At 44.5% G+C, this 26,487-nt stretch overlaps 1 protein-coding gene across 1 annotated transcript; it reads right to left on the bottom strand.

The window, feature by feature from the left end:
* Positions 1–6,510: 6,510 nt before the first annotated feature.
* On the bottom strand, positions 6,511–16,215 carry ndufa11 (NADH:ubiquinone oxidoreductase subunit A11). The gene is made up of 4 exons (XM_067968208.1): positions 16,073–16,215; positions 12,871–12,963; positions 11,320–11,442; positions 6,511–6,692 (listed from the first exon to the last, which is right to left on the bottom strand). The coding sequence occupies exons 1-4, from the start codon at positions 16,149–16,151 to the stop codon at positions 6,580–6,582; spliced, it is 408 nt and encodes a 135-aa protein (XP_067824309.1). The 5' UTR covers positions 16,152–16,215; the 3' UTR covers positions 6,511–6,579.
* Positions 16,216–26,487: the final 10,272 nt, after the last annotated feature.

Raw genomic sequence — 26,487 nt, 5'->3', positions numbered from 1 at the left:
CCCTGACCTTAATTCTCAGTCTCAGCTGTACAATGGTATATGCTTAATGCAAACCAAATACTCCAGACCCGAGGACAAGCTGTAATTTCGATAATGGAATACATACAGTTCTCCATCGTATGCAATTGGTTCCCACTGAGGTGGATTTCAGCTAGTCACGTGACCAGAGGCCTGGTAGTGGGGGGGCTTAGATTATCAGCCTACATGATTCCAGTCTAGCCTACATTTGATCTTAGTCTCCTGGAGGTGAGCTGAATTGTTTTCAGGGCTGCTGATGGCTGCAGGGGACATGGGGAAGCAGTGTAATTCTGCATTGCTTTTGTACATTAACCCTCAACAGGTTTAATTGTTTGTTTTCAACTCCCTCAGGAGATGATTACTTTTCTGCATTTTTACTTGATGGTAGTTTGATCCTCACTGCTATAATCTAATCATTTTGCTTTACTGGAGCTGTTTGTTACGCTGGGATTCCACACAGTTACTGTTTAATATGCTGCACATGCATGTACAAGCATTGCCTTCTTACATCATACACAGCTGTGAAATCTTTTGTATACTCTTCTCACTTGCGTAATAACATGTTGCTTTTAAATGAGTGCAGCATATGAAAAGTCCACCTTCATCACACTGATTCATCTCTGTTCAAATTACAAGTGTAACTTAAACAATTGTTCAGTTTCTATTTGACACATAACCTTTGTGGGGCTGACAATTTGCAATCCGATCGTATTGAGGGGGTTAAAGACCCATGGCATGAAATCACTGCGCACTACACGACCAGGATGTAGGGGATACCACACATTACTGTGAGGGAGGGGGCACAGCTATGTGACTACGGTGTAGGGTATGCCACACATCATAGATGTCAGCTTTGGCTCAGTGGTAGCACTCTCACCTCTGAGTCAGGTGGTTATGGATTTAATCCCCACTCCCAGAGACATGAGCACATAATCTAGGCTGATGCTTCAGTGTAGCAGAGCATTATTGGAGGTGCCATCTTTTATATGAGATACTAAACTGCTCAGGTGCATAACACTATATGATGGGCAGGGGAGTTGTACTGGCCAACATTTGTCCCTCAACCAACACTATCAAAACACATTATCTGCTTATTTATCTCATTGTTGTTTGTGGGACCTTGCTGTGTACAAATTGACTTGTGTTTGCCTACAACAGTGATCACACTTCACAAATATTTCATTGACTGAAGTACTTGGGACGTCGAGAACATGAAAATTCTTTCTTCTGTCATTGTGAAGTCGATAAGAGAGCTGCAGAACCAGGGTTCTAAGGTACACACACATCAATGTGTGGGCATACAGTCTCCACCCATTTTTTAAAAATTATTTTTAGCTCATCTTTGGAACTCTCTCCCTAAACCCTCCACCTTGCTACCTCTATCTGCACCTTCAAAAGCCTCCCTAAAATCTACATCTCATAGAAATTGTTACTGATTCATCAACCAGCGGAAACAATCTTTTCCTATTTATTTTCTCAAAGCAGCTCTTAATTTTGAACCCCCTCCCTTTATCTACTCTATCCCAGTGAAAAAGGGCCAATTTGTCAATTTTTTTTAATAACTATAACTTCTTATTCCTGGTATCAATCTAGTGAATCTTTTCTGTACTCTGTACCATAGCTCTAATATCCTTCCTATAATTGGGTGCCCAGAATTGCATTCAATATTCCATATGAGGCCTAACGAGTGGTGTGCTAATTCAACATCATTTCTTTGCTTTTATATTCAATATCCCCAAGTACGAAACCAGAATCCTGTTACCTTTTTTCAAGAATAACCTTATCTACCTGCACTCACCTTTAAAAATCTGTACTCCCACATTTCCATTTTTCTACTCTTAAGAATGTAACCGTGTAGGGTATACGTCCTTTCACTGTTGTTCTTCCTAAAATGTACTACTTCACATTTCTCTGAATTGAACTGCATCTACCACCTACCTGCCCACACTGCTAAGCTATCTACACCCTCCTGGAATTGTCTACATTTGTTCTGTTTGCCTTGCCCATTAATTTGGTATCATCAGCAAACTTCAATATCATTCCTCTTTTTTCTACGTCCAAGTTATTTATACGAATGGAAGAAGAAAGGTCCTTGATGCACGCCAGTACTCACATCTTGCCAATCTCAAAAACACCCATTTACCTCTACACTTTGCTTTCGTTCCCCTAGTCACCTATCCATGCAGTTACATTCCCCTTAAAACTATATGCCTTAATTTTCAGAACAAGTCTCTAATGTGGCACCTCATCAAATATCTTTAACCATTCCTTCAGTCACTTCCCCCAACGCTTCTGCTACTCTTGGCATCTAGGATGTTTTACATCATAAATGCACATTGTTATTGGGAATGCATCCTTTTGATAGTGACAGGAGTGGAGAACATGCTTCACTCAGCAGCACTGATATCCTTTACCTGGATGATCACAAAAAATACATATTTTTAATCATAGAAAGTCAGAGCAAAGGTTCAGATATATCTAAGGGAGGGAAGCAAAAGGTGGTAAAAAAAAACTTAGCAAGCTCAAGGGTCAGACAATAGAAAACAGAAGGAACCAGACAGGAGGTCAGAGATATTTTGACTATCAATATCCACAGGCTTTGCTCAATAAACTGATCAATAGTAACAAGCTAAGAAGAAATTAGTAATGAAATCCTGTGCTTTTCTTCAAATGAGTAGCTATCACTGATAAACTATTACAAGCAAACTCTTTAGTCAGCAGCGCTACTGTTACCCACACAGCTGTTATTAATGACGGCACGGTATGATGATTTTTTTACCTCTTGGTTTCACGTGAACAGATCATGGCAGTAAATTAGCATGATCTTAGGAAAAACAAACACAATGAGATTCCACACATGTGCCACAGACATCACTCCTCCACCCTGCAGCCTCTGCAAACAATTAGGAGTACTGGCTTGTAACAGGCTTTGGGTGGGGGAGTCAAAAAACCTGACAACATTCAGCAGGCTGAGCTTTGTAAGCTTGTTTTATTTGCTGCAAAACAGGCCTTACCGTCAGGATTACAACTGACAAAATTCCAGGGACAAATGGAAAGAGGCATCTCAATGGTCCAGGAGGTAAAAGCATCAAGCTGGCTGACACTGAGCCATATAAGCAAAGAACATCCCAGGTTTGCTCCCTGCTCTGTGGTAAATTAACTGACCTCTTCAACATCAATCCCAAAGGTGACTCTGAGGTAGCAAATGTAAACAGTAGGGGTCTCTCTCGATCACTATCCAAAGGCCTCTGCTAGAAAGCAGGCGTGAGGAAATTGTCAAACCCAGCATCTTTCTTTCTTCAGTATTTACTATCTAGATTTTTTTCAAGGCCATCTCTGCTCCCTAACACCCCAACCAAGCACACAGCAGCAGAGGCCTACAATCAGGCCTGCCAGTGTGCTTAAACACTTCTTCCCTAAGAGCGGCAGAGATTTGCCTGTTCATGCAAGTGACAAGTAGCTAGATGCAAAATCAATGAGCTGGTATCTTAGGCAGGAATGTTAGATAAGAGGAGACCACGATGAGGAAATTATAATCTTTTTATATATTTAAGTATAATCTTACCTCAAACCTAATTTAAAAAAAGGTTTTGAGACATCAGAGTTTTGAAGTGAATATTCTTCTTGCTTTTTTCAAGATTCTCCCAGCTCATATCATCCCAAACCAGCTGCAAGGAATTCCATACAGCACAGCAAATAACTTTCTCTGTTTTTAATGCACCCCCACACTTTCCCTTTCAAATTGTTGTATCTAGTCAGTTCAGACTCAGTTCATATTGAACTGGATCGATGCCTTCAGGAAGCAGCAGCACAAATGCCCTCTGCTAACTGCAATCTGATTTTTGAGTGTAGCGGTCCCTGGCTTCATATCGATTCACCTATTCATTTGGGCAATCCTGAACACTTCTAGGGTCAGAGCACTTTTTCTATATTTTCGTCAGCCCATTTCACTTTTATGTATACTCCTATAAACCTGGCTGGAGCTCTTAATATCTGGGTGAATAAAGCCTCAGCTTCTGCCAGAATGGACCTATCAAGTCTTATTAGTCATTACAGTAATGCTGGATAAGATCTCTCTGGAAGTGCCAACACTGGAGCTGTTTTACCCATTTACTTCCAAGGCCTAATCCAGTTTTACTTTATGACTTCACTTGACTTTATGGCCCAGAAAATCAACAGAGGATGCAGCTCAGTCCAAGTGCCGAGATGCACCTGCCTGGGACCTCTGTTGCTGACCCCAAAGTTCACAGGGATCAAGGTTCCTTAATTTAAGTGGCAGCGGTGGGTGCTTGTGCTGGTAGATCAGTTCTGAAACTAGGCCAGAAAATCTTTAGCAACCCACTGCAGTCACCTTTGTAGGTGGGTCTATTCTGGAACCAGGCCTCAATCCCAGCCTGATCCCTTGGACCCTCATGTGGTGCCAACTTCCACCCATGGGAGGTAGGTATGTCTGGACCTCTATCAACCATACACCAGGTCCCTTTGAAGCCCTGAGCCACAGGAAATCTCAAGCAGAGGCTCTGCCCCAAACAAGGTCATCCATGTTCTTCAGTACAAGATCTGGAGCTAGTATATCCAGGTCCAGCCAGCCATTCCAGACTCCTGCTGCGGTTATAGCAGGAGCACACTGGAACAGCCATGGATTTTTGCAGCCTAAATTTGGAAAGCACCAGCCACCTTCAATCAAAGATGCAGGCACTGAGCACCTCACCACAATTTTAGCAGCTGCTAAAAGGTCTCACAATAGTCATCAGAAGTCTTTATTATATACATCACTCTAGTACATCTTCACAGTTGGATCCTAGCTATACCCATTTTGGCATTATGGGGAAGCCAGTGAGCCTGTTCACATATTCTGAAGTGATAGCTAGGAAAGCCAAGTCCACATTTGGGATAATTATTAAGTGAAATCTCCTTCAAACTCATTCAGCATAGTCTGGCTGATTCAACCTTCTAAACACTGCTCCACAATGCATTCTTGTTTTGGGGCACGAGAGAATGCTGAAATCCAGATGGCTGTGAAAATTGCCCACTTATTACATAATTACACACATACAGCTAAATTTCCTTAAAGTATGAGCTTTCTTTCTGCGGTTCACCATACACAGCATTCCATCAGCTGTAGACGTAGTTTGGCAATTAGGAACAGGAGTAGGGCATTTAGCCCCTCCAGCCTGTTCCACCATTCAATGAGATCATGGCTAACTCCATATACTTTAGTACCTTTGGTTAACAAACCTATCAATCTCAGATTTAAAATTAACAATTGAGCTAGTATCAACTGCTGTTTGCACAAGAGAGTTCCAAACTTCTACCACCCTTTGTATGTAGAAGTGTTTCCTAACTTCACTCCTGAAAGTCCTGGCTCTAATTTTTAGGCTATGTGCTCTGGTCCTAGACTCCCAAACCTAGAAATAGTTTCTATTTACCCTCAGTTCCCCTTAATAACTTGAAAACTTCAATCAAATCGCCCCTTAATCTTCTAAGTTCCAGGGAATACAAACCTAATTTGTGTAATCTCTCCTCGTACTTTAACCCTTGGAGTCCAGGTATCATTCTAGTAAATCTACGCTGCACTCCCACCACAGCCAATATGTCCTTCCTAAAGGGCAATGCCCAGAACTAAACACAGTACCTCCAGGTGTGGTCTAACCAGGGCTTGGTATAGCCGTAGCATAATTCTACCCCCTTGCACTTTAGACCTCTAGATATAAAGGCCAGTATTCCATTAGCAGGCAAAAACCCAGTAAGGCAGCTGGAAGCATGGTGACAGTCATATCTGCATTCTCCCCCAATCCACTGCAGCCTAGAACAACCTTCGTTGTTTTTTTGTGGACAGAGTACAAACAAGCCACTATTTTACTGTGTTTGACAAGGATTTAAATGCACTAAATTTAAACTTTATGGGGACCATGTATATAAAATTAAATATAGCAATATAATTGACAGCAATTATTGGCTTATTTACAATACATTGTTTCAGAAACAATTTTATGTGCAAATTTTACAGCTGAAAAAATGCTAGCTTCAAAACAAAAAGCAACTAATTTCTAAACAGCATCAAAATAAATATACTGTAGAAGGCTGCAGTTAACCCAACACAACAATCTTTAATAAACACTAATTATCTTCTGTTTGGCTGCTGAAGGGAGATTCTACAACTTGCATTTATAATAACACCTTTAACATAGAAAAATGTCCCAGTCTAGGTGACAGCCCCAGCCCAGCCACTGCCATGAGGGGTCTTAGTTAATAATGCTAAGCCAACAGCATTAGATTTAACCATCAGGTCTTCATACTGTCTAATGCCATGGTCAATGAAACACACAATACATAATCAGCTCACAACTCAAAAGATATCCAAGAGAAAAAAAATCAAAGGGACCGAGAGTGGAAGCGTCATAGCTAGTTTCACTCATTCAAGCGCCTGGGATTCTGCTTTAAATGCAACACTGATATGTACTTGGCTGTATTTGAAGTGACACTGTGCAGCAGAATTTACATTAGTTTTATTGGACAAGGTACATTATATTACAATAGTTTGCTGTGCTTCCGCTGTTTTCAGAGTCTGGGAGGTCCTGATATACGCCAGCCTTCCATCTTGCCCATCTTTGTGAGAGCTGCAAGTATGCCAAGAGACAGGCAGGCTGAGGTGCCAGTCATATAGCTGTGAGCTGTGGAAAAAGACAGTATTCTAGTGTTAAAACAATGACAGTCCAGTTCCCATATTATTGAAACAAATGCTACAGCAGGAAACGTTCAGTACCTGCTCAGGAGAGATTGCCTCATGCCATGAAACACTGTGCCTGCACCACAGTATGGAGATCAACATATACATGAAACCTGTAGCATTCCCATCAAAAATGCTCAGTGCGCATACGAGAGATCATTACATCAACACATAATAGAAGCATTTAGAAAGCACACTGGGACATAGGAATCAGCATGCAGAGTTTCATATGTTACTTGTTAAATCACAAAGCATGTGTAATAAGCTTGTGTGAGGACATTACAATGTGTGGGCCTTAAAGTTTTCATTAAAACTATCTATCTGGTGCTATCTAGTGGACAACACTAGGAACAGCAGCACCCACAATAACTAGTCATTCAACATATCAGGACCCTTCAGAAGCATTAATCAGGATAGACTTGAAGAGGATATAGACAGGCTGGTGACATGGGCATACACATGGCAGATGAAATTTAACGCAGAAAAATGCAAAGTGAGACATTTCGGTACAAAAGGGGTACAGGAGCAAAGAGCGCTGGGGCATGTGTGCACAAATCGTTGAAGGCGGCAGGGCAGGCTGAGAAAGCGGTTAAAAAAGCACACAGAATCCTGGGCTTTAAGTAGCGGCATTCAGTATAAAAGTATGGAAGTCATGATGAACCTTTATAAAACACTGGTTCAGCCACAACTGGAGTATTGTGTCCAGTTCTGGGCACCGCACTTTAGGAAATATGTGAAGGCTTTAGAGAGGGTGCAGAAGAGATTTACTAGAATGATTCCAGGGATGAGTAACTTTAGTTACATGGATAGACTGGAGAAGCTGGTGGTGTTCTCCTTGGAACAGAGACGGTTACGAGGAGATTTGATAGAGGTATTCAAAATCATGAAGGGTCTAGACAGTAGATAGAGAGAAACTGTTCCCATTGGCAGAAGGGTCAAGAATCAGAGGTCATAGATTTAAGGGGATTGGCAAAAGAACCAAAGGTGACGAGGAAAAACTTTTTTTTTAAAAAAAACACAGCGAGTGGTTAGGATCTGGAATGCACTGCCCGAGGGGGTGGTGGAGGCAGATTCAATCATGGCCTTCAAAAGGGAACTGGATAAGTGCTTGAAAAGGAAAAAATTTGCAGGGCTACAGGGATTGGCTGGGAGGGGGGGGGGGGGAAGTGGGACTAGCTGGATTGCTCTTGCATAGAGCCGGCATGGACTTGATGGGCCAAATGACCTCTTTCCATACTGTAACAAAAGAAAAGGATCCTTCAGATGCCACCCAGTCTAGCTCAAGGTACATGGCTCTCAAATCCAAACTGGGGGAGGAGGGTAGGGTAAACTGTTAATTTAGATTTTCTTCTAACTTGTATTACTGGTGACTTTTTAAATAAACCAATGGATTATTGAGGATTATCACAGGAGCTGAGGATCTCCCAATTCCACATCCGTCACTGCATGGAACCTCTGCAATGCATGTTAAAAGTGCCATGATTTCAAGTTATTATTAGAAAATTTGCTACTCTGCTGGCTACTGTATATAAAATTGTTCAAGAACCTCAAGACCCCCTCCACTAGCAACAACCTTAAAAAGGGTAAAATTCTGAGGCCAGTACCTCAAACATGTCAATCAGCCCACAACATCCCCCAATCATTCCAGCAATTCAACTAATGTCTTAGCCAGGAGTATTCAATTAGCTTGACAGGAGGTCCACTTAACAAAATTGTTAGTGAGCCTGGGGACCACAATTCAATTAGTGATCAATATTACTGTAAGTATTAAATCAACATGTTTAATTCTTTCATACATTTAGGCCAAGTGAAATTTGAGTAACCGTCAGAGGCTTGTTCACACACTCAGACATACACTTAAAGAATTAGTTCAATTCAAGCAGAAATATCTATGCTTATTACTGAAAGGGCAGAGTAGACTATTAGTTTCAAAGATCTCACTGCAGATGAATAAACTTGCTTCACTGATTTATTTAATGCAACATCTTGCATACTTGGACGATACTACAAAGATGTGAAAAAATAATTTTAAAGAATTGCTGAGGCCTGGCAGAAAACCAGGCCATCACACTTAAAAGCACTAATGTTTGGCTCCAAGTGGGTGAACAATTGTATTAGCGATGGCAAGGCTTTTTCAGTTATCTTAAAAATCTCAGCAAAGACCATGTTAGTCCAGTGTGGGATGTGTCAGGGAAGATTAGGTACAAAGATAAAAGCAGGGCTGATGAGTTAAAGACCATACATCAGTTTTCACTTCTGAAGACAATGTCACGGTCCCAGTGTTACAGAATGGATGTGGGTCTAAAATTGTTTCATTAGAAGCAACCACAAAATGGTTTTAGCCAAGATTAGCGCACTTTAGACGAACAGTGCTACAGGACCCCAGAGTGCTCGGGAAAATGAGCAGCCAATGACTGATATTCAATAGCTCACTGAGACCCAGGTTCAGACACTAGAAATTATAGGTGAACGAGTTTGACTTTGGTAGTATTAAAGCTGTTGGAAAGCATTAGATGTGCGAGATATATGATCACAGAGCAATCAGTAGTTATTAGCGCTGCCCAACATGACGCTAGGGAACTTGCGTCTTTCTTTGCTGAGTTCTTTGAAGAAGTAGCCAGAATGGTGACTGAAGATAGTTCAGTTTAGGCAATATACCTTGACTCTCAAAGTCTTTGATTAAGTACCAGACAGGTAATTGGAAAAAAATAGATTTCATGGGGCCATAAGACAGTTACTACACTAGGTTGATAGCTGGTTGAAACTATGTAAGCAGAGTGCTGTTGTTAATGGCAGTAGATTGGATTGGGACCCATTTACAAGTGGAGCTCCAATGGACTTTGTATTGGGACCATTGTTGTTCATCACTTTCATTGCCTGTCAACCAGAATACCCTGGAATGCAGATAATTATAGTAGCTTGACTGTCTCCATGTTATCCACAAATGTTTTCCCTAACAGAGTTGCATGCTTATCTGAACTTATCCCACTTGCAGGGGGATGAACTTGGCCAAATGAGCTAATAAGTTATCATCCTCAGAGGATGCAGTGCATGTACATCCATGCCACAGATTTGCAGCTTTTTCGGTACAGTGTTCTGAAAGACCAAAGAAAATTTGCCCGAAATTCAGAAATTGATGTCTATGCATCCTTCCTCTTAGATTGAGAAGTTAAGAACCTCCTCAACATCTTATGAAAGGCACTTGCTTTCACCAATACCAGTTTCAAAGGCAAGTGCCTCAAATTGAAATCGGACACTTGCTACTATGGTTTCAATTCGTATTTCCAATCAAGATGCTCTGCCAACAGCCAGATGAATCAGTATAGCCATATGGAGAGCTTACAGCACAAAAAGAAAAAATATCCAGTCTTGGATGAGTCAGTCAATAAGAGACTAAACGTCATTGGATCTACTGTAACTAGTTGAGGTACCAGGTCCAAAGCAAAGAGCATGCTGGCTGCCAACTATCTGCTTCGAGTAGTGATCCAAGTACTTTACTGATCTGATAAAAGACAGCCATGATGTTGCCTAAAAAGTATGCCAAAAAATTGGCAATCTTTCCACTTCCCACAGTGCAAGGTCCTGACAATAAACACACCTGTGAACATCAGGAGATCCAAGTCGGAGAAAATACCAACTCAGATACAGTGAAGAAGCATAACCGACATCAATAGAGTGTCAATATACCAAGTGATCCACTGTTTTATGTAAATTGAATTTTGTCAGTATTGTGCTTTACAATTCCCCAGATGAAGTTGAGCATTCACAGAATTATCAGGACTGGGTCCTGCAGTGGACCAGCAAAATCTCAATCACTGGATCTAGGGTTCCACTAAGGCTGGATTTCCAAACTTTGAGCTGAAGGGCAGAAACAATGGCAAATCCAGAAAGTGGGTCATATATGATTAGGCAATAATGCAAGCACCACACACAAAAAAGGGAGATTCCCATTCACAGAAAATAAGACTCCCTCCATCCTCCTTTCCCCTCCCCCTCATTTCCCTATTCTCCAAAGTCTGAAAGCTTGGATGCTTTAGCAATTTCAAGTTACCAGGCCTGGAAAACTGCTCCTCGAGTGATGAATTTTCAACAATTAATCTGGGAGTAGCCTTTTCCAGTCATCCAAGCTCAAGAATTTCAGAGTGGAAGTCTAAAACTGTTGAAAGAGCTTGCACACAAGCATAAAAAAGGTGACAAACTGCTTTGCAGTGGATCAAAGGAATATGCAATGCACAGGCTGCTGCTGGGACATCCTGAATTAAGGTAGCTTTACATTACTTTTAACCCATGCTATATCTGAACTGGGAGTGCTTAAGTAGACAGTAGGTGATAAAACTGGAAAAGGGGTTCCATTTCCTAGTGCTGACATCCTTTATCCACAGAAGCATAAATATCACCTTCCCCCAAAAAACACAACCTCCTTATTTCTGTTGCTAACGACAATGAGTTCATTGCAATGGTTAGCTTCCTTTAAGAGAAATATTATTTTTGACTGCAGCTCTTTCTGGAACCTGTACCAGAAATTTCTAGGAGAATTCAAGCACCATCGCACAGCTGTAACGAGCACTCACTTCGCACTCCGAGGAAGACTCCCGAAGCACAACCTCCAATGAAATAATTCAATGGATCATCTTTGGTTCCTCGGATATGCGCAGTTAGGCAGGTGGTTACTCCAAAAATGGCACCAAGTGTAGCTGAAAGGCAAGCAAATGGACACGGGCTCATTACATTCCTCTATACCGAGCCATCAAAATAAAGCAAGATCAAGAACATGAGGTAGCTGCTAATTACCCACAGTGGCTGATTTCAAATCAAATGGCACCTGTAGAAATTAGTCAGATTGATATCTGTTGGGAAGCAAGATTATATACTTAACATAGCCTGATTTCTTTCAGGGGAGGTCAGCGAAGAAAATTAGTGCCCCCTAAAATAGGAGATCCACAGCCAATGTAGGACAGCATTCCATGATAAATAACCGTACAATGACTCTGGCTGAAATGCTTTTTCTCTCTTTGGATTTTATATTTTTAGGTATGTTAGAAAAACCCCATCTGTTGCAACAAAAGTTTTCCCTCCCATCATTGCATCTACTTGTATTTTAAATTATCCCAATGTTTTTGTCTTTATTACTTTGCTTGGTAAACCAATAAGAATATTCATCACACTTTAAAAGTTTCCTGATATTGCCCTAAATGTAATTTACACTCATTTCCATCCATGTCCCTTGATCTTATTTTCTTGGTGGACTTTTAATAACCTTAGTCTACTTTATTTATCTATACCATTTAATAATTGATATACTTAAATGTAGTCCTCCCCTTAACCTGTGGTAGTGATTCCGGGCTCAAATGCATCCTGTTTCTCCAGTTCCCCTCGGGCCTCAACACACATCTCCAACAAAATTGACCACCTGCTCCCCAATCCTCTTCTGTCTCAGCTCCTAATTACAATACTTCACCTCTGCTGTCCCAAACTTTGGCATCAACCGCTGGTCTCTTTCCTGCAGCACTGTCCCCACTTCCTTCAGGGACACCGTCTTCATCTCCTTCGTTCTCATAACAGCATTACTGGTGCATGTCTCCCGATACCTGTTTTAACATTTACCAGTCGTTCCCTTGCTGTCTCACTGCCTAAACCGGCACTCATGTGTCAGCACCACTTTGTAGGCATATGGGAAGTCAGCGAAACTAGTGAAGCTATCAGAAGTGGAGGCCCCATTTATAGGCCACAGTTCAAAAAATGCAGCTTGTATGTAGTCAATGTAGTGCTCCCAGCTCCTTTAATATTTTAACTGTTTATCTTTAACTTCACTACCACTTTTATATTTGAGAGTTAAAACTTTCTCTTTACCTGTTCTTTTATTGTTGTGATACCATAGTGCCCCACAGAAGACCACAATAACCCTAGGATCCAAGCACCACTGACAGGGTCACAATCTCCTAAGGATTCAAGCACCCCAATAAAGCCATATTCCCTTGGGTCGCAAGCATCCAGAGTAGCCACAGTGCAGAAGTAATGGAAGTTCCTATTAAATTGATTCTCCCGAGAAACACGCTGAGCAAAGCAAGTTGCTTTGCAAATAATATCGGACTGGACTGTACCATACACAAAAATGTCCTTACCCATAGTTAAGGTGCCATTGGCTGCTCTCTGCAGGGCATCAACAACTTTAAAAGGTGGAAATGCAACAATATGATAGGCTGAGCCAACAAGGCCTATAAAGAGAAATTACAAGAATAAGATAAATCACAGCAAGGTTTGGTATTCTGTAGAGAATGACTTTCTTTAAGACTATACAAGAGTTTTACCTCCACAGGAATCTAGTTACTATATCCTCTCTGAACAACTTAGAAAATAGAAACAGAATAAAAGGTGGCACACCTGACTGCACAGACCACAACAATGCCCAAATGTTACCCACTAATCTACATGTGATAATATCCACAACACATGATCATTTTGAAGTTTTACCTCCCTTTCAGATGCACATAATCATATGGTTAACTAACCGGTCAATACAATTGGAAATTTAAAAAAAATCAGGAGACAGAGTTCTTCCCTTAGAGAAAATTAGAGGCAATATATCCTGGACCTCCTGGAGGCTAGTTACAAATGGAAATGGTAGGAGCAGCCAACTGGGAAATTGTGTGGGTTATATGCCCTGGGCAAGGGTATAACAATAGCCCAGTTCTGATCCCACAACACTTCACAATTTCTGCCCGATTTCCTCCCAGCTCCAAGCAGAGTCATCACTTTCACGACACTCCCCACCCCCCACCCCACTTCTGCTCTTGAACCCCTCCCAACTCAGCTCATGACCAGTCCACCATTTGACCTAATGGTCAGTGGCATCATCAACTACTCCCTCTCCTCAAGCAATGTTTCATCCCACTTTCCATTTCACACACCAACCAACTTGTGGCCCGAGATTGCTAATTAGTGCCAAATTATGGACAGTTTGGTGGTTAGCCCATGCCCACTCGGAACTAGTACTTTTAATGTTGAAAAATGACCTAAAGCACTTAACAGAGCTGTAATCAAAAAAATGGACACTGACCCAAAGAAGGAGATAAGAACTGACCAAAAGCTTGGTCAAAGAGATACGTTTTGTGGAGTCATAAAAGAGAGGAGAGGAGATGGGGTTTGAGGACAGAATTACAGAGCAAGGGACTTAGGTAGAGAGGGTGGGAGGGGTAAGGCCATGAAAGGATTGAAACAGGAGGATAAGAATTTTAAGTGAGGTGTTGGGGACCAGGAGCCAATGTTGATCAGGGTGATATGCAAGCAGGTCCACAAATGAAATAGGATACAAGGCAGAGTTTTGGATGAGCTAAAGTTTATTGAGAATGGTGGATGGCCAGGAGAGCTCTGGAATAGTTGCATCTGGATGTAACAAAAGGCACAGACATGGGTTTCAGTGGAAGATGGGCTGAGGTCGGCAATGTTACAGAGGAGGAAGTAGACAGCCTTTGTGATGGACAGGATATTGGATCGGAATGAGGTTGGGCTTGAACATGATGCCGAGATTGCAAAGAGTCTGGGTCAGCCTGAGACAGTGGCAGCAGGGGCATGGAATCAGTGGTAAAGGTACAGAGTTTGTGACAGGGCTGAAGGACGATGGCTTCAGCTTCTCAATGTTTAGCTAGAGGAAACAGTGATTCATCCACGACTGGATGTTGGACAAGCAGACGGATAGTACAAAGGCAGCGGAGGGTCGAGAGATCCCACAGAAAGAGCTGGGAGTCATTAGCCAAGAGGCAGCATGTCGACGAGGCAGAGGTCCAAGGATGAAGCAGTAATGGTGCAGGGGTCAGGAAGAGAAGCCATTGCAGGGAATGGTCTATCTACGATGGGACAGGTAAGAGTGGAACCAAGCAAGTACAGTTCTCACTGAGGGGTGACCTGGTAGAGGTCTTTAAGATAATGAAACGGTTTGATAGGGTAGACGTAGAGAAAATATTTCCACTTGTATGGTTGGGAGAGGGGGAGAAGGCCACTAATAAATCCAATAGGGAAATCAGGAGAAACTTCTTTACCCAAAGAGTGTTAAGAAGTAGCTGAGGCAAACAGCATAGATACATTTAAGGGGAAGCTGGATAAGTACATGAGGAAGAAAGGAACAAAAGGATATGCTGATAGGGTTAGATGAAGTAGGGAGGGTGGAGGCTCATGTGAGGCATAAACCAGTTGTGCCAAATGCGTTTCTGCGCTGGAAAAGAGGCAATGCATTAGAGGAGGATGACATGGTCCACCATGTCAAAGGCTGTAGAAAGGTTGAGGAGAGATGTTGCACAGCAGACGACGTGATATTTGGCCACTAGTCCTGACCGCTGTTGTTACTACCATTGCCCCTTTATCACTCAGCTCAACTGAACTGCACAAAAACACTATTTTATCACACTGCTGCTTGTGCATCTCAAATGCTGCTTTTGTATTAGGGGCAGAGGAGTGAGAGAGTTCAGACATACAAAATGCAAGTTGAAAGAGCAAGAGAGAGGGGCCAGACACATATACAAAGAAAACATATCCACGTTGTTAGAGAACCAGCGATATGTATAGAGACAGTAGAAAACCACTGCTACACACCAGGCCAGATATTTGTTTTGCTCACTTACTATCACAGATTGATCTGTTAAGTGAGCGAATTATCTGAGAACACACTTACAAAACACAAAAAGAAAACCATTTTGCTCCAAAGCCTCAATAAAATTAAGTGTACCCAACCCATTAAGAGCCACCAAGTGCTTCGCGTATTCCCCTTTTTGATACAAAAACGGAAAATGCTGGAAACTCACAGATCAATCAACTGCTGCGAAGTCAGAACCATACAGCAAGGGAGGCCATTCGGCCCATCGTGCCCCACGCAGGCTCTTTGAAGGAGTTATCCAGTTAGTCCCACTCTCCTGCTCTTTCCTCATTACCCTGCAAATCCCCCCCCTCCCCCTTCAACGTATTTATCCGATTCCCTTTTGAAAGTTATGATGTGGAGATTCCCTTTTGAAAGTTGTTATTGAACCTGCTTCCACCACCATTTTAGGCAGGCAGCGCATTCCAGATCATAACAACTCGCTCTGTAAAAAAAACCCTCTTCATCTCCTCCCTGGTTCTTTTACCAATTACCTTAAAAGGTTAAAACGTTTCAGATGTAGCCCTTCCACCGAGCTCGGTGTCCTTGCGGCTTTATCTTCTCATCTCCCCCCTCTCTCTTATTTACAAGCCACATCCTTCAATGGCGTTTGTGACTGTCTCTGTCCTTTGGCCTGCCGGTCCCGAACCCGAACCCGAACCCGCTGTGCCTGGGTTTTACCCTAGGCCTTTACTTACCGAGGCCCGCCCCGGCCCGCATAGTCTCCCAGGTTTTGCTCGGACACTCATCTCCATCTTCTGCGTCCCAGTAACCCATAACCGCGCTCTCAAGGACACCGTCACTCGGGAAACCACTCGAACACCGCGAGATTATAGCACCCACCGCGAGATTACGGCCACGTGATCAAGTTTTTAAAAATTCTAAGACGTCATCTGCGTAGTGTAGATGGTACAGCGCAAGCGCGGGGTTACCCTCAGTCATAGAAAAGGTTTTAATGTAAAGAACTATCCAGTAGTAACTAAATGAATGATGTGAATGTGCAAGCTCAGGCCACTGAATAAAGTGTGTGTTCTTTACTACTCATAGGCCCAACATGTGGATTGTTCATTGCGTGCTTCACCATTTACCAAACTTTGGTATTTAGAATGAACTGAGGCACAAACAGGGTCAACGCAAGGGACTTCCTCGTGGGTCTGCTCCTGGGCCTGGCCAAGGTGGCCATCCACAGGTCCAGGTTGGACGTAGTCCGTGCGGGTGGTCGCTCCGGCTCCCTGCCTCTCTTCCCCAGCTTTTTTGGTGCCCGTGTGGCCCTGGAGAAGGAGCACGCGGTGTCCGCCAGTACGCTTGAGTCTTTCCGTGACCGGTGGGCACCACGGGGATTGGAGTGTATAGCGGATAGGGACAATAACATGATTATTTAATTTGATAAGTTTCCTTTCTCTTTTGTATCAGCTGTGGTGTCAGCCGTGGCTCAGTTGGTAGCACTCTCGCGTCCTGAGTTAAGGCAGGCTGTGGGTTCAAGTCCCACTGCAGAGACTTGAGCACAAAATCTAGGCTGACACTCCAGTGCAGTACTGAGGGAGTGCTGCATTGTTGGAGGTGCCAGATGAGATGTTAAACCAAGGCCCCGTCTGCCCTCTCAGATGGACGTAAAAGATCCCATGGCACTATTTTGAAGAAGGGGAGTTATCCCTGGTGTCCTAGCCAATGTTTATCCCTCAACCAACATCACTAAAACAGATTATCTGGTCATTATCAAATTGCTGTGCACAAATTGGCTGCTGTGTTTCCTACATTACAACAGGGACTACACTTCAAAAATACTTCATTAGCTGTAAAGTGCTTTGGGACATTCTAAAGGTCGTGAAAAGCACTATATAAATGTAACTCTTGTATGGTTTGGGTGCTTGTTTTTTGTGCCAGCTCAGAAAAGGGGGCACTTGTGTTAGTTTTCTTTAATTTGGCCTGATGTCATTGGGGAAACCCAGTGTCTCCTTACAACAAAAAAAACAGGGTCAACTCACCACCTGCTCTAGCTCGGCAACTTGTTCCCTGGTGCTTACCCCAGAAAGTTCCATCTGTATTTCCACAGTGCCTATCATAGAATCATAGAAATATACGGCACAGAAGGAGGCCATTCAGCCCATCATGTCTGTGCCAGCCGAAAAAGAGCTATAATGCCTAATCCCACTTTCCAGCATTTGGTCCGTAGCCTTGTAGGTTATGGCACTTCAAGTGCATATCCAAGTACTTTTTAAATGTGATGAGGGTTTCTTCCTCTACCATCCTTTCAGGCAGTGAGTTCCAGACCCCCACAACTCCCGGTTGAAAAAATTTCTCCTCAGCTCCCTTCTAATCCTTCTACCAATCATTTTAGATCTATGCCCCCTGGTGATTGACCTATTTGTTAAGGGAAATAGGTCCTTCCTTTCAACTCTATCCACACCCCTCGTAATTTTATACACTTCAATTAAATCTCCCCTCAGCCTCCTTTGTTCCAAAGAAAACAACCCCAGTCTAACCAATCTTTTCTCATAGCTAAAATTCTCCAGTCCTGGCAACATCCTCGTAAATCTCCTATGTACCCTCTCTTGTGCAATCACATCTTTCCTGTAATGTGGTGACCAGAATTGCACGCAGTACTCAAGCTGTGACCTAACCAAAGTTTTATACAGTTCTAACTTCCCTGCTCTTACATTCTATGCCTCGGTTAATAAATGAAAGTATACCGTATGCCTTCTTAAGCACCTTATTTACCTGTCCTGCTCCTTTCAGGGATCTGTGGACATGCACTCCAACGCCCCTCTGTTCCTCTACACCTCTCAGTATCCTCCCATTTATTGTATATTCCCTTACCTTGTTTGCCCTCCCCAAATGCGTTACCTCACACTTCTCCGGATTGAATTCCATTTGGCACTTTTCTGCCCACCTGACCAGTCCATTGATATCTTCCTACATTCTACAGCTTTCTTCCTCACTATCAACCACACGGCCAATTTTTGTATCATCTGCAAACTTCTTAATCATGCCCCCTACACCATCCCGACTTGGAAATATATCGCCGTTCCTTCATCGTCGCTGGGTCAAAATCCTGGAACTCCCTTCCTAACAGCACTGTGGGAGAACCTTTACCACAGGGACTGCAGCAGTTCAAGAAGGCGGCTCACCACCACTCAAGGGCAATTAGGGATGGGCAATAAATGCTGGCCTCACCAGCAACACCCACATCTCATGAACGAAAAAAAAAATCTAAATCATTAATATATACCACAAAAAGCAAGGGGCCTAGTACTGAGCCTTGCGGGACCCCACTGGATACAGCCTCCCAGTTACAAAAACACCCATTGACCATTATCCTTCGCCTCTTGCCACTGAGCCAATTTTGAATCCAACTTGCCACTTTTCCTTGGATCCCATGTGCTTTTACTTTTTTGACCAGTTTGCCATGTGGGACCTTGTCAAAAACCTTGCTAAAATCCATGTAGACTACATCAAATGCGTTACCCTCATCAACCCTCCTTGCGACCTCCTCAAAAAATTCAAGTAAGTTAGAGACTAAGAAGATAACCTATGTGTGGAGGCGGAAGATGTGGGTATGGTTCTTAATGAATACTTTGCGTTTGCTTCACAAAAGATGGGGACAAATCCATGCTGGCTGTCCTTGATTAATCCGTGCCTTTCTAAATGACGATTAATATTGTGCTTCAGAATTGTTTCCAATAATTTGCCCACCACTGAGGTTAGACTGACTGGCCTGTAATTACTCGGTCTATCCCTTTCTCCCTTTTAAACAGCGGTACAATGTTAGCAGTCCTCCAATCCTCCGGCACCACGCCTGTGGCCAAGGAGGAATGGAAAATGATGGTCAGAGCCTCCGATATTTCCTCCCTTCTCTTAACAGCCTGGGAAACATTTCATCCAGGCTTGGCGATTTATCTACGAAATCCCTTAATACTTCCTCTCTCACTATATTTATCACATCCAATATTTCACACTCCTCCTCCTTAACTACAATGTCTGCATCGTCCCCATCTTTTGTGAAGACATCCGCGAAGTATTCATTAAGAACCATACCCACATCTTCCGCCTCCACACATAGGTTACCTTCTTAGTCTCTAATAGGCCCTACTTTTTCCTTAGTTATCCTCTTGCTCTTTATGTATTTATAAAACATCTTTGGGTTTTCCTTGATTTTACTTGCCTGTATTTTTACATACCCTCTCTTTGCTTTCCTATTGTCCTTTTTAATTTCAACCCTACATTTTCTATATTCCTCTAGGTTTTCTGCAATATTGAGCTCTCGGTATCTGACATAAACTTTCCTTTTCTGCCTTATCTTACCCTGTCTGCTCCTTGACATCCAGGGGGCTCTAGATTTGGCAGTCCCACCCTTTTTCTTTGTGGGAACATATTTGCTCTGAACCCTCACTATCTCCCCCTTGAATGCCTCCCATTGCTATGGCACTGATTTACCTTCAAGTAGCTGTTTCCAGTCCATTTTTGCTAAATCACTTCTCAGCTTTTCCCCAATTGAGAACTTTTACTGCTGTCCTTTCTTTGTCCTTTTCCATAACTATACTAATTCTAACTGAATTATGATCACTACCACCAAAATGCTCACCCACTGATTCTCCTTCCACCTGCCCAGCTTCATTCCCTAAAACTAAATCCAGAACTGGCTCCTCTCTTGTTGGGCTTGCTACGTGCTGGTTAAAAAAGTTCTTCTGAATGCATTTTAAGAATTCTGCACCCTCTGCACCTTTTACACTGATTATTATATCCCAGTTAATATTAGTGTAGTTGAAATATTACTGCCCTATTGTTTTTGCACTTCTCAGAAATTTGCCTACATATTTGCTCTTCTATCTCCCTCTGACTGTTTAGGGATCTGTAGTACAGTACCAGCAGTGTGATTGCTCCTTTTTTTGTTCTTTAGCTCAACCCATATGGCCTCATTTGATGGTCCTTCTAACATACCATCCCTCCTTACAGCTGTAATTGTTTCTTTAACCAATATTGCCACCCCACCCCCCCCCCTCCTTTTTTATCCCCCTCTCTATCTTGTCTGAAAACCTTGCTTATCACTGGCTGTTCTTCTGTTATTGAAATTTGGAGAGAAATGCCTATTCCATATCTTAAAGCCCGAAAATTCCTCTAGAAATCACCTTGTGAGAACACCCTCCTAGTAAAGTCTTGTTTAAATTTCAGATTTCCAGCAGTTATAGTTTCTCCTTTATATTTCATTGTTTGATTCATTGTAATTTCTCTTCTAGAAATGCCAACCTTGAAGAAATTCTGTGCATGTCTTTGTCACGATTTATGTTTTCTCTTTTTTCATGTTCACCTTCATATTAGCCCTTTCCCTTTTTGTTGACTGTATTTGCCAAGACCCATTTTACCCCTCTGTGACTGGAGTATATGTTTTTTTCCCTCCCCTTTTTTCCAATTCCAATAAAATATGTTTTTAACTTTCAGGTTTCAGTTGTGAAGAAGGGTTATTCCCAAAACATTAACTTGTCTCTTTCTTTCTACAGATACTGACTGGCCTGCCACCACATCGTACAGTACAATTGTGCTACATTGTAAGCAGAGCTGTCACATTGGACAAATCTTAGGTGTGAGATTTTCAGTTGTTGCTTTGTTTTTTAAAATTTCTCCATTACCAATTACCTCCTTAAACCCCTCTTCCTTGCCCCATGACCTTGACCTCTAACTACAAGCGTGAGGAGCTTATAGACTTCTTTGTCACCAAGACAGAGATCATCCATTCAGCTGCTGCTTCCCCTTGCTCACCAAGCCAAACCACGACCCAAGCCCCCTTACCTTGGTCCTGGACCCCCATCTCTGTCTCCTGTGCCCTCCCTGAGCTTATCTAGTTGTGAGACCTACCTCCTGCTCCCTTGACCTGTTTCCCACTAACCTGTTGACAACCCAACTTCCCTTCCTAGGCCCTATGCAGGCTGATAAAATTATAAATGGTTGCCTCTCCTCAGGCACTATCTCCCTCCCTTTCAAAACTGTGATCACAATGTCTCCTCAAAATACTCAAATTGGACCCCTCTGTTCTTGTAAACTAGCACCCCATCTCCAATCTCCTTTTCTGTTCCAAATGTGTTGTCATCTCCTAGATCCCTGCAACTCTCTGTTTGAATCTCTCCAATCAGGCTTCTGCCCCTGCCACAACACCAAAAGGCCCTCACCAAATCACATATGGCACTCTCTGTGATTGTGACCGTGGTGTATTATCCTTCCTTGTCCTCTCTGCAGTCTTTGACATAGTTGACCACACCAATCTCTTCCAACACCTCTCCGCCCAGCTTGGTGGGATTGCCCTCGCTTAGTTCCACTCTTAACTATCCAAACATAGCCAGAGGATCTCCAGCAACGGCTTCTCGTCCCGTCCCTGCACCTTTACTCCAGAGTCCCCCCCCCTCAAGGATGCATCCTTAATCCCCTCCTCTTCCTCATCTACATGTTCCCCCTTGGTGACATCATACACAGATATGGAGTGCTTGTCTGACATCCAACCTTGAACATGTTGCAATTTCCTGCAGCTAAACATTGAGAAGATCAAAGCCATTATCTTCAGCCCTGCCACAAACTCTGTCCCCTCTCCACCAACTCTATCCTCCTCTCCGGCCACTGTCTCAGGCTGAACTAGACTACTACAACCTCAGCATCCTGTTCAACCCCGCATTGAGTTTCCAACCCCACATCCTCTCCATGACAAAGGCTACTTCCACCTCTGTAACATTGCCTGCTTGCACTCCTGCCTCAGCCCATTTGCTGCTGAAACACTTATCGATCCCTTTGTCACCTCCAGACTCAACTGTTCCAATGCTTTCCTGGGCTGCCTCCCATCATCCACCCTTCACCAAACTTCAGCTCATGCAAAGCTCTGCTGTGCCCATATCCTATCCCAAACCAAGTCCTGCGAGCTCATCATTCTTGTCATTGCTGATCTTCAACAACAACAATAACAACTTGCATTTAGTAGTAAAACATCCCAAGGCGCTTCACAGGAACGTATATCAGACAAAATTTGACACCGTGCCATATAAAGAGATATTAGGACAGGTGAGGTAGGTTTTAACAACCGTTTTAAATGAGAGAGAGGTAGAGAGGCGGAGAGGTTTAAGGAGGGAATTCCAGAACTTAGGGTCTAGGCAGCTGAAGGCACGGCCCCCAATGGTGGGGCGATGGAAATCAGGGATGCGCAAGAGACCAGAATTGGAGGAGTGCAGAGATCTCGGAGGGTTGTAGGGCTGGAGGAGATTACAGAGATAGGGAGGGGCAAGGCCATGGAGGGATTTGAACACAAGGATTAAAATTTTAAACTTGAGGCGTTGCTGGACCAGGAGCCAATGTAGGTAAGTGAACACAGGGGTGATGGATGAACGGGGCTTGGTACGAGTTAAGATATGGGCACCAGAGTTTTGGATGAGCTGCAGTTTACAGAGGGTGGAAGGTGGGAGGCCGGCCAGGAAAGCATTGGAATAGTCAAGTCTAGAGGTAACAAAGACATGGATGAGGCTTTTAGCAGCAGATGGGCTGAGGCAGAGGAGGAGATGGGCGATATTACAGGGGTGGAAGTAGGCGGTCTTGGTGATAAAATAGGACAAACAGTCTGGTTTAGTCTCAGCCACTTGCCAGGGAGGGGGATGGAGTCAGTGAATAGGGAGTTTGTGGCGGGGACCGAAGACAATAGCCCTGATATTTACGGGGAAGTGGGGAGAGAGGGGGGGGTCGACTTGTAGCGGCCGGAAAACCCGGAAGTACGAGGAACACGGAGGTCCTGCTGAATTTAACTACAGGACCTCATTTGAATTTTTTTCTCCGTTTCCCAGCCAGCAGCCAGCCAGATTGAGAGGCTGGCTGGCTTTGGACAGGAAGGCCTGCGGTACAAAGCCACAGCCAGGGACCAGAGAGGAGGGAGGCAGGGAGAGATTGCAGGGTGGGGGTGGGGGGAGGGGAGCGGCAGAGATCCCGGGAGAGGGGGGGGGGAGACATCCGGGAAGGAAGAAGAAATCGTGGGTCTGCCTGAAGATCGAGATGGGGGGATCGTTGGATGATGGGGAGGGGGTCTGGAGATCATGCAAAGGGAGGGCGATCACAGCAGGTTTGCTTGGGGGTCCCGGGGGAAGCACTCCTGTTCCTCCTGGCCCACAAACCATGCTGGAAAAGGATCTACCTGCTGGATCTGGCAGTTCTTGCCCCTCTTCAGCTACCGAGCCCTGGGAAACCTGCCCCGCAGCTGTTCAGTCTAAATGGCTGCTAAAATCTGAGGGAGGCAGCCTCAAAAATATATTTAAATTACTGACCCACCTCTCAAGAGCAGGTTACTCACCCGCCCCCAACCCGCCCCGGTTAGATTGGAAGTAGGCCCGTTTGCAGTGGGCTGGGATCGAGTTTCACATTTTTAAGACTTTAACCCCGCCCCTGTCCCGCCCATCCTGGGAGGTTAAAATTCCCCCCCAATGACTTCGGTCTTCCCAATATTTACTTGGAGGAAATTTCTATTCAACCAATACTGGATGTCAGACAAGCAGTGTGGCAGTGTAAGGGTCGAGACAGATGGTGGTGAGGTAGAGCTGTGTGCCACCAGCGTACATATGGAATCTGTTGTGGGCTCGATATTAGGAGGGCGGGGGGGTCTATTGGGCGCGTGGGTAATGCGCCCAGTGAAATCAGTCTGTCCCAAGCGCGATCGCAGGGTAATTGGATCCACTTACCTGTTGGTCCGGGTTCCCCGCTGCTGAGCTGCGCGTCAGGCTGACTGCGCATGCGCAGTAAGGTCTGTCAGCTGGAGGAGCTCTATTTAAAGGGGCAGTCCTCCACTGACTGATGCTGCAAGAAATAGGAAAAATTACAGCATGGAGCAGCCCGGGGGGAAGGCTGCTCCCAGGTTTAATGAAGCCTCACTCCAGGTATCATTGGATGGGGTGAGGAGGAGGGGGAGGTCAGAGATCTTCCCCCCCGGCGGGCGGGAGGAAGCGGCCTGCCTCTGGCACCAAGAAGGCCTGGCTCAAGGTGGCAGAGGAGGTCACCTGCACCACCAGCATATCGCGCACCTGCATACAGTGCGGGAGGCGCTGCAATGACCTAAGTAGGTCAGCCAAAGTGAGTACACTTACTCATTCCCCTACACTCCGTCTGCCACATCACCGCCCCCACGCCACATCTCCTTCTGCACTGCCAACACTACTCTGTCACATCACCCCTCACACCCACTCAAAGCTCATCCTCATCTTACCTGCACTTACTCACCTCGCCAGTACTCATCCCGCCACTACCACTCAACCCAATCCTCATACAATCTCATGGCTCTATCTCATACTCACCCTCTCATGCATCTCTTTCACGGTCAGCCTCGCTCAACCTGCCACTACCTGTGCTGCAGCCACAGGGCATGCATCACATATGCGCAGTAGGCAGCGTAAGGCAAACGTGTTGTGAGCATGAAGGGGATGCACAAGGGTGTTTGAGGCTTTGTCATGGTTTTTACTTATATTTAATTTCTGACCAACTCACATCACATATTATATTAGCACCACTACTGCCACGTCTTTGCGAATCTTGTCTGGTTTGTGCAATAATGCCCTTTCCTGAGGATCACTATGAAGACCCACACCTGATGCCACCCATTGTGTCACTGCAGAGTGGGTGTAGGTGTATTTGCAGGGCTCTTTTGTGCAGACGACTGAGAGACGTCGGCGATGTCCCCGGTGGCACCCTGGAAGGATGCGGAGGAGAAGTTGTTGAGGGCAGTGGTCACTTTGACAGCGACAGGTAAGAAGATGGTGCTCGGGCCAGCCGGGAGCAGCTCGGCATGAAGGAGGCTGCAGATGTCCACGACTACATGTCGAGTGACTCTGAGCCTCCGTGTGCACTGCTGCTCAGAGAGGTCCAGGAAGCTGAGCCTCGGTCTGTGGACCCTGTGGCGAGGGTAGTGCCCTCTGCGACGCATCTCTCTCTGCGGTTGCCCTCCCTCCTGCTGTGCAGGTGGATGTGTCACAGCACTGTGTTGTGGGGCTCCACTTGTCAGAGGTGGACGGCGTGGCCGGCGAGGCTGGTGATGCTGTTCGCCCTCCGAGGAGGTCATGACTGCAGCTACGGCGGCCCCCATTCGGAAGATGTACATCTGAGGGGGTCCGCAAGGTAGGTACATGTGTCTGGACCCCGGGGTAAGTGTGCAAGTTTGTGAATTTGATTGTTAGGAGGAGGGTGGTGGAGGCCAAACTTTGTCCAAGGTGACAGAGTGGCCTCCTGCAATGAGTGAGGGTCTCCCCACCCCACCTGTCAAATGGACCTTTGCAGCTGCCACAAGCTGATAGCTGCAACACGTCCATTTCAACTGGGAGTGTTTCCCCCAGTACGGGAAACAGTCCCAATTGTTTGTAAGATCCCACCCCTCCTGAAATATTCCCTTAATCAGGTCTGTTAACGACCTGAAATACCAGAATAAATACTGTTAAGTGGCACCCCGCTGGCTTTAATTGCCTGCGGGAGTCCCACTTGCGGGGGCTGCGCGCGCACATCAGTGCATCTGTGGCGAACCCGGAAGTGGGCGGGTTGGAGCCGGGCTCCCGACCCGCTCCGGGATTCCCTGATTTTTGGAGCCCCCCCTGCCAGGAACGCACCCGATAGCGGGTGCTAATATCGAGCCCAGTGTTTTAAGATGACGTTGCCGAACGGCAGCATGTAGATGAGAACTAGAAATAGAAATCTTCATTGGCTACTGGTGCCCCAATGCCTCAGATTTAAAATTCGTATCCTCATGTTTAAATCCCTACATGAATAGCTGGCTTTTCTTCATGAGTTGCGGAGGTGGAGGGTTGTTCACCAGCCCCCTGCTCAGAGTTCAAAAGGTAGTGACTTTGATTGACAGCTACTTCCGAGTCCTTTGAAAGAGGTTCAGGGCCCCGATTGGCTGGAGCCATTTGTGAATGACAAGTTGGTGATCAGAGAATTCATCTCCCAGACTGATGTTGGCACTTTTCACAATCAGGGGGAAGAAAGCATTCAGCGTGTTTCAAACCCTCAGTCACCAGCTGTAATGCTGAGTAATTTAAAATTCCTTACCAGCCTGTCAATGAAATCAGGTCAGTCTGAGGTTGTGGTAAATATAGTCCGAGGTTTAGAAAGAAAGCAT

Source organism: Heptranchias perlo, chromosome 29 (genome assembly GCF_035084215.1).
Source record: "Heptranchias perlo isolate sHepPer1 chromosome 29, sHepPer1.hap1, whole genome shotgun sequence".
In the NCBI taxonomy this organism is placed as follows: Eukaryota; Metazoa; Chordata; class Chondrichthyes; order Hexanchiformes; family Hexanchidae; genus Heptranchias; species Heptranchias perlo.
This window is presented reverse-complemented; position numbering and strand designations above follow the sequence as displayed.

Coding starts and splice junctions, on each gene's coding strand:
- ndufa11 (XM_067968208.1), bottom strand. CDS start 16,151: ATGGGTTACTGGGACGCAGAAGATGGAGATGAGTGTCCGAGCAAAACC. Junction 12,964..16,072: donor GCGGGCCGGGGCGGGCCTCG/GTAAGTAAAGGC, acceptor TTCTCTTTATAG/GCCTTGTTGGCTCAGCCTAT. Junction 6,693..11,319: donor AGTCTTCCTCGGAGTGCGAA/GTGAGTGCTCGT, acceptor CTTTTTCCACAG/CTCACAGCTATATGACTGGC.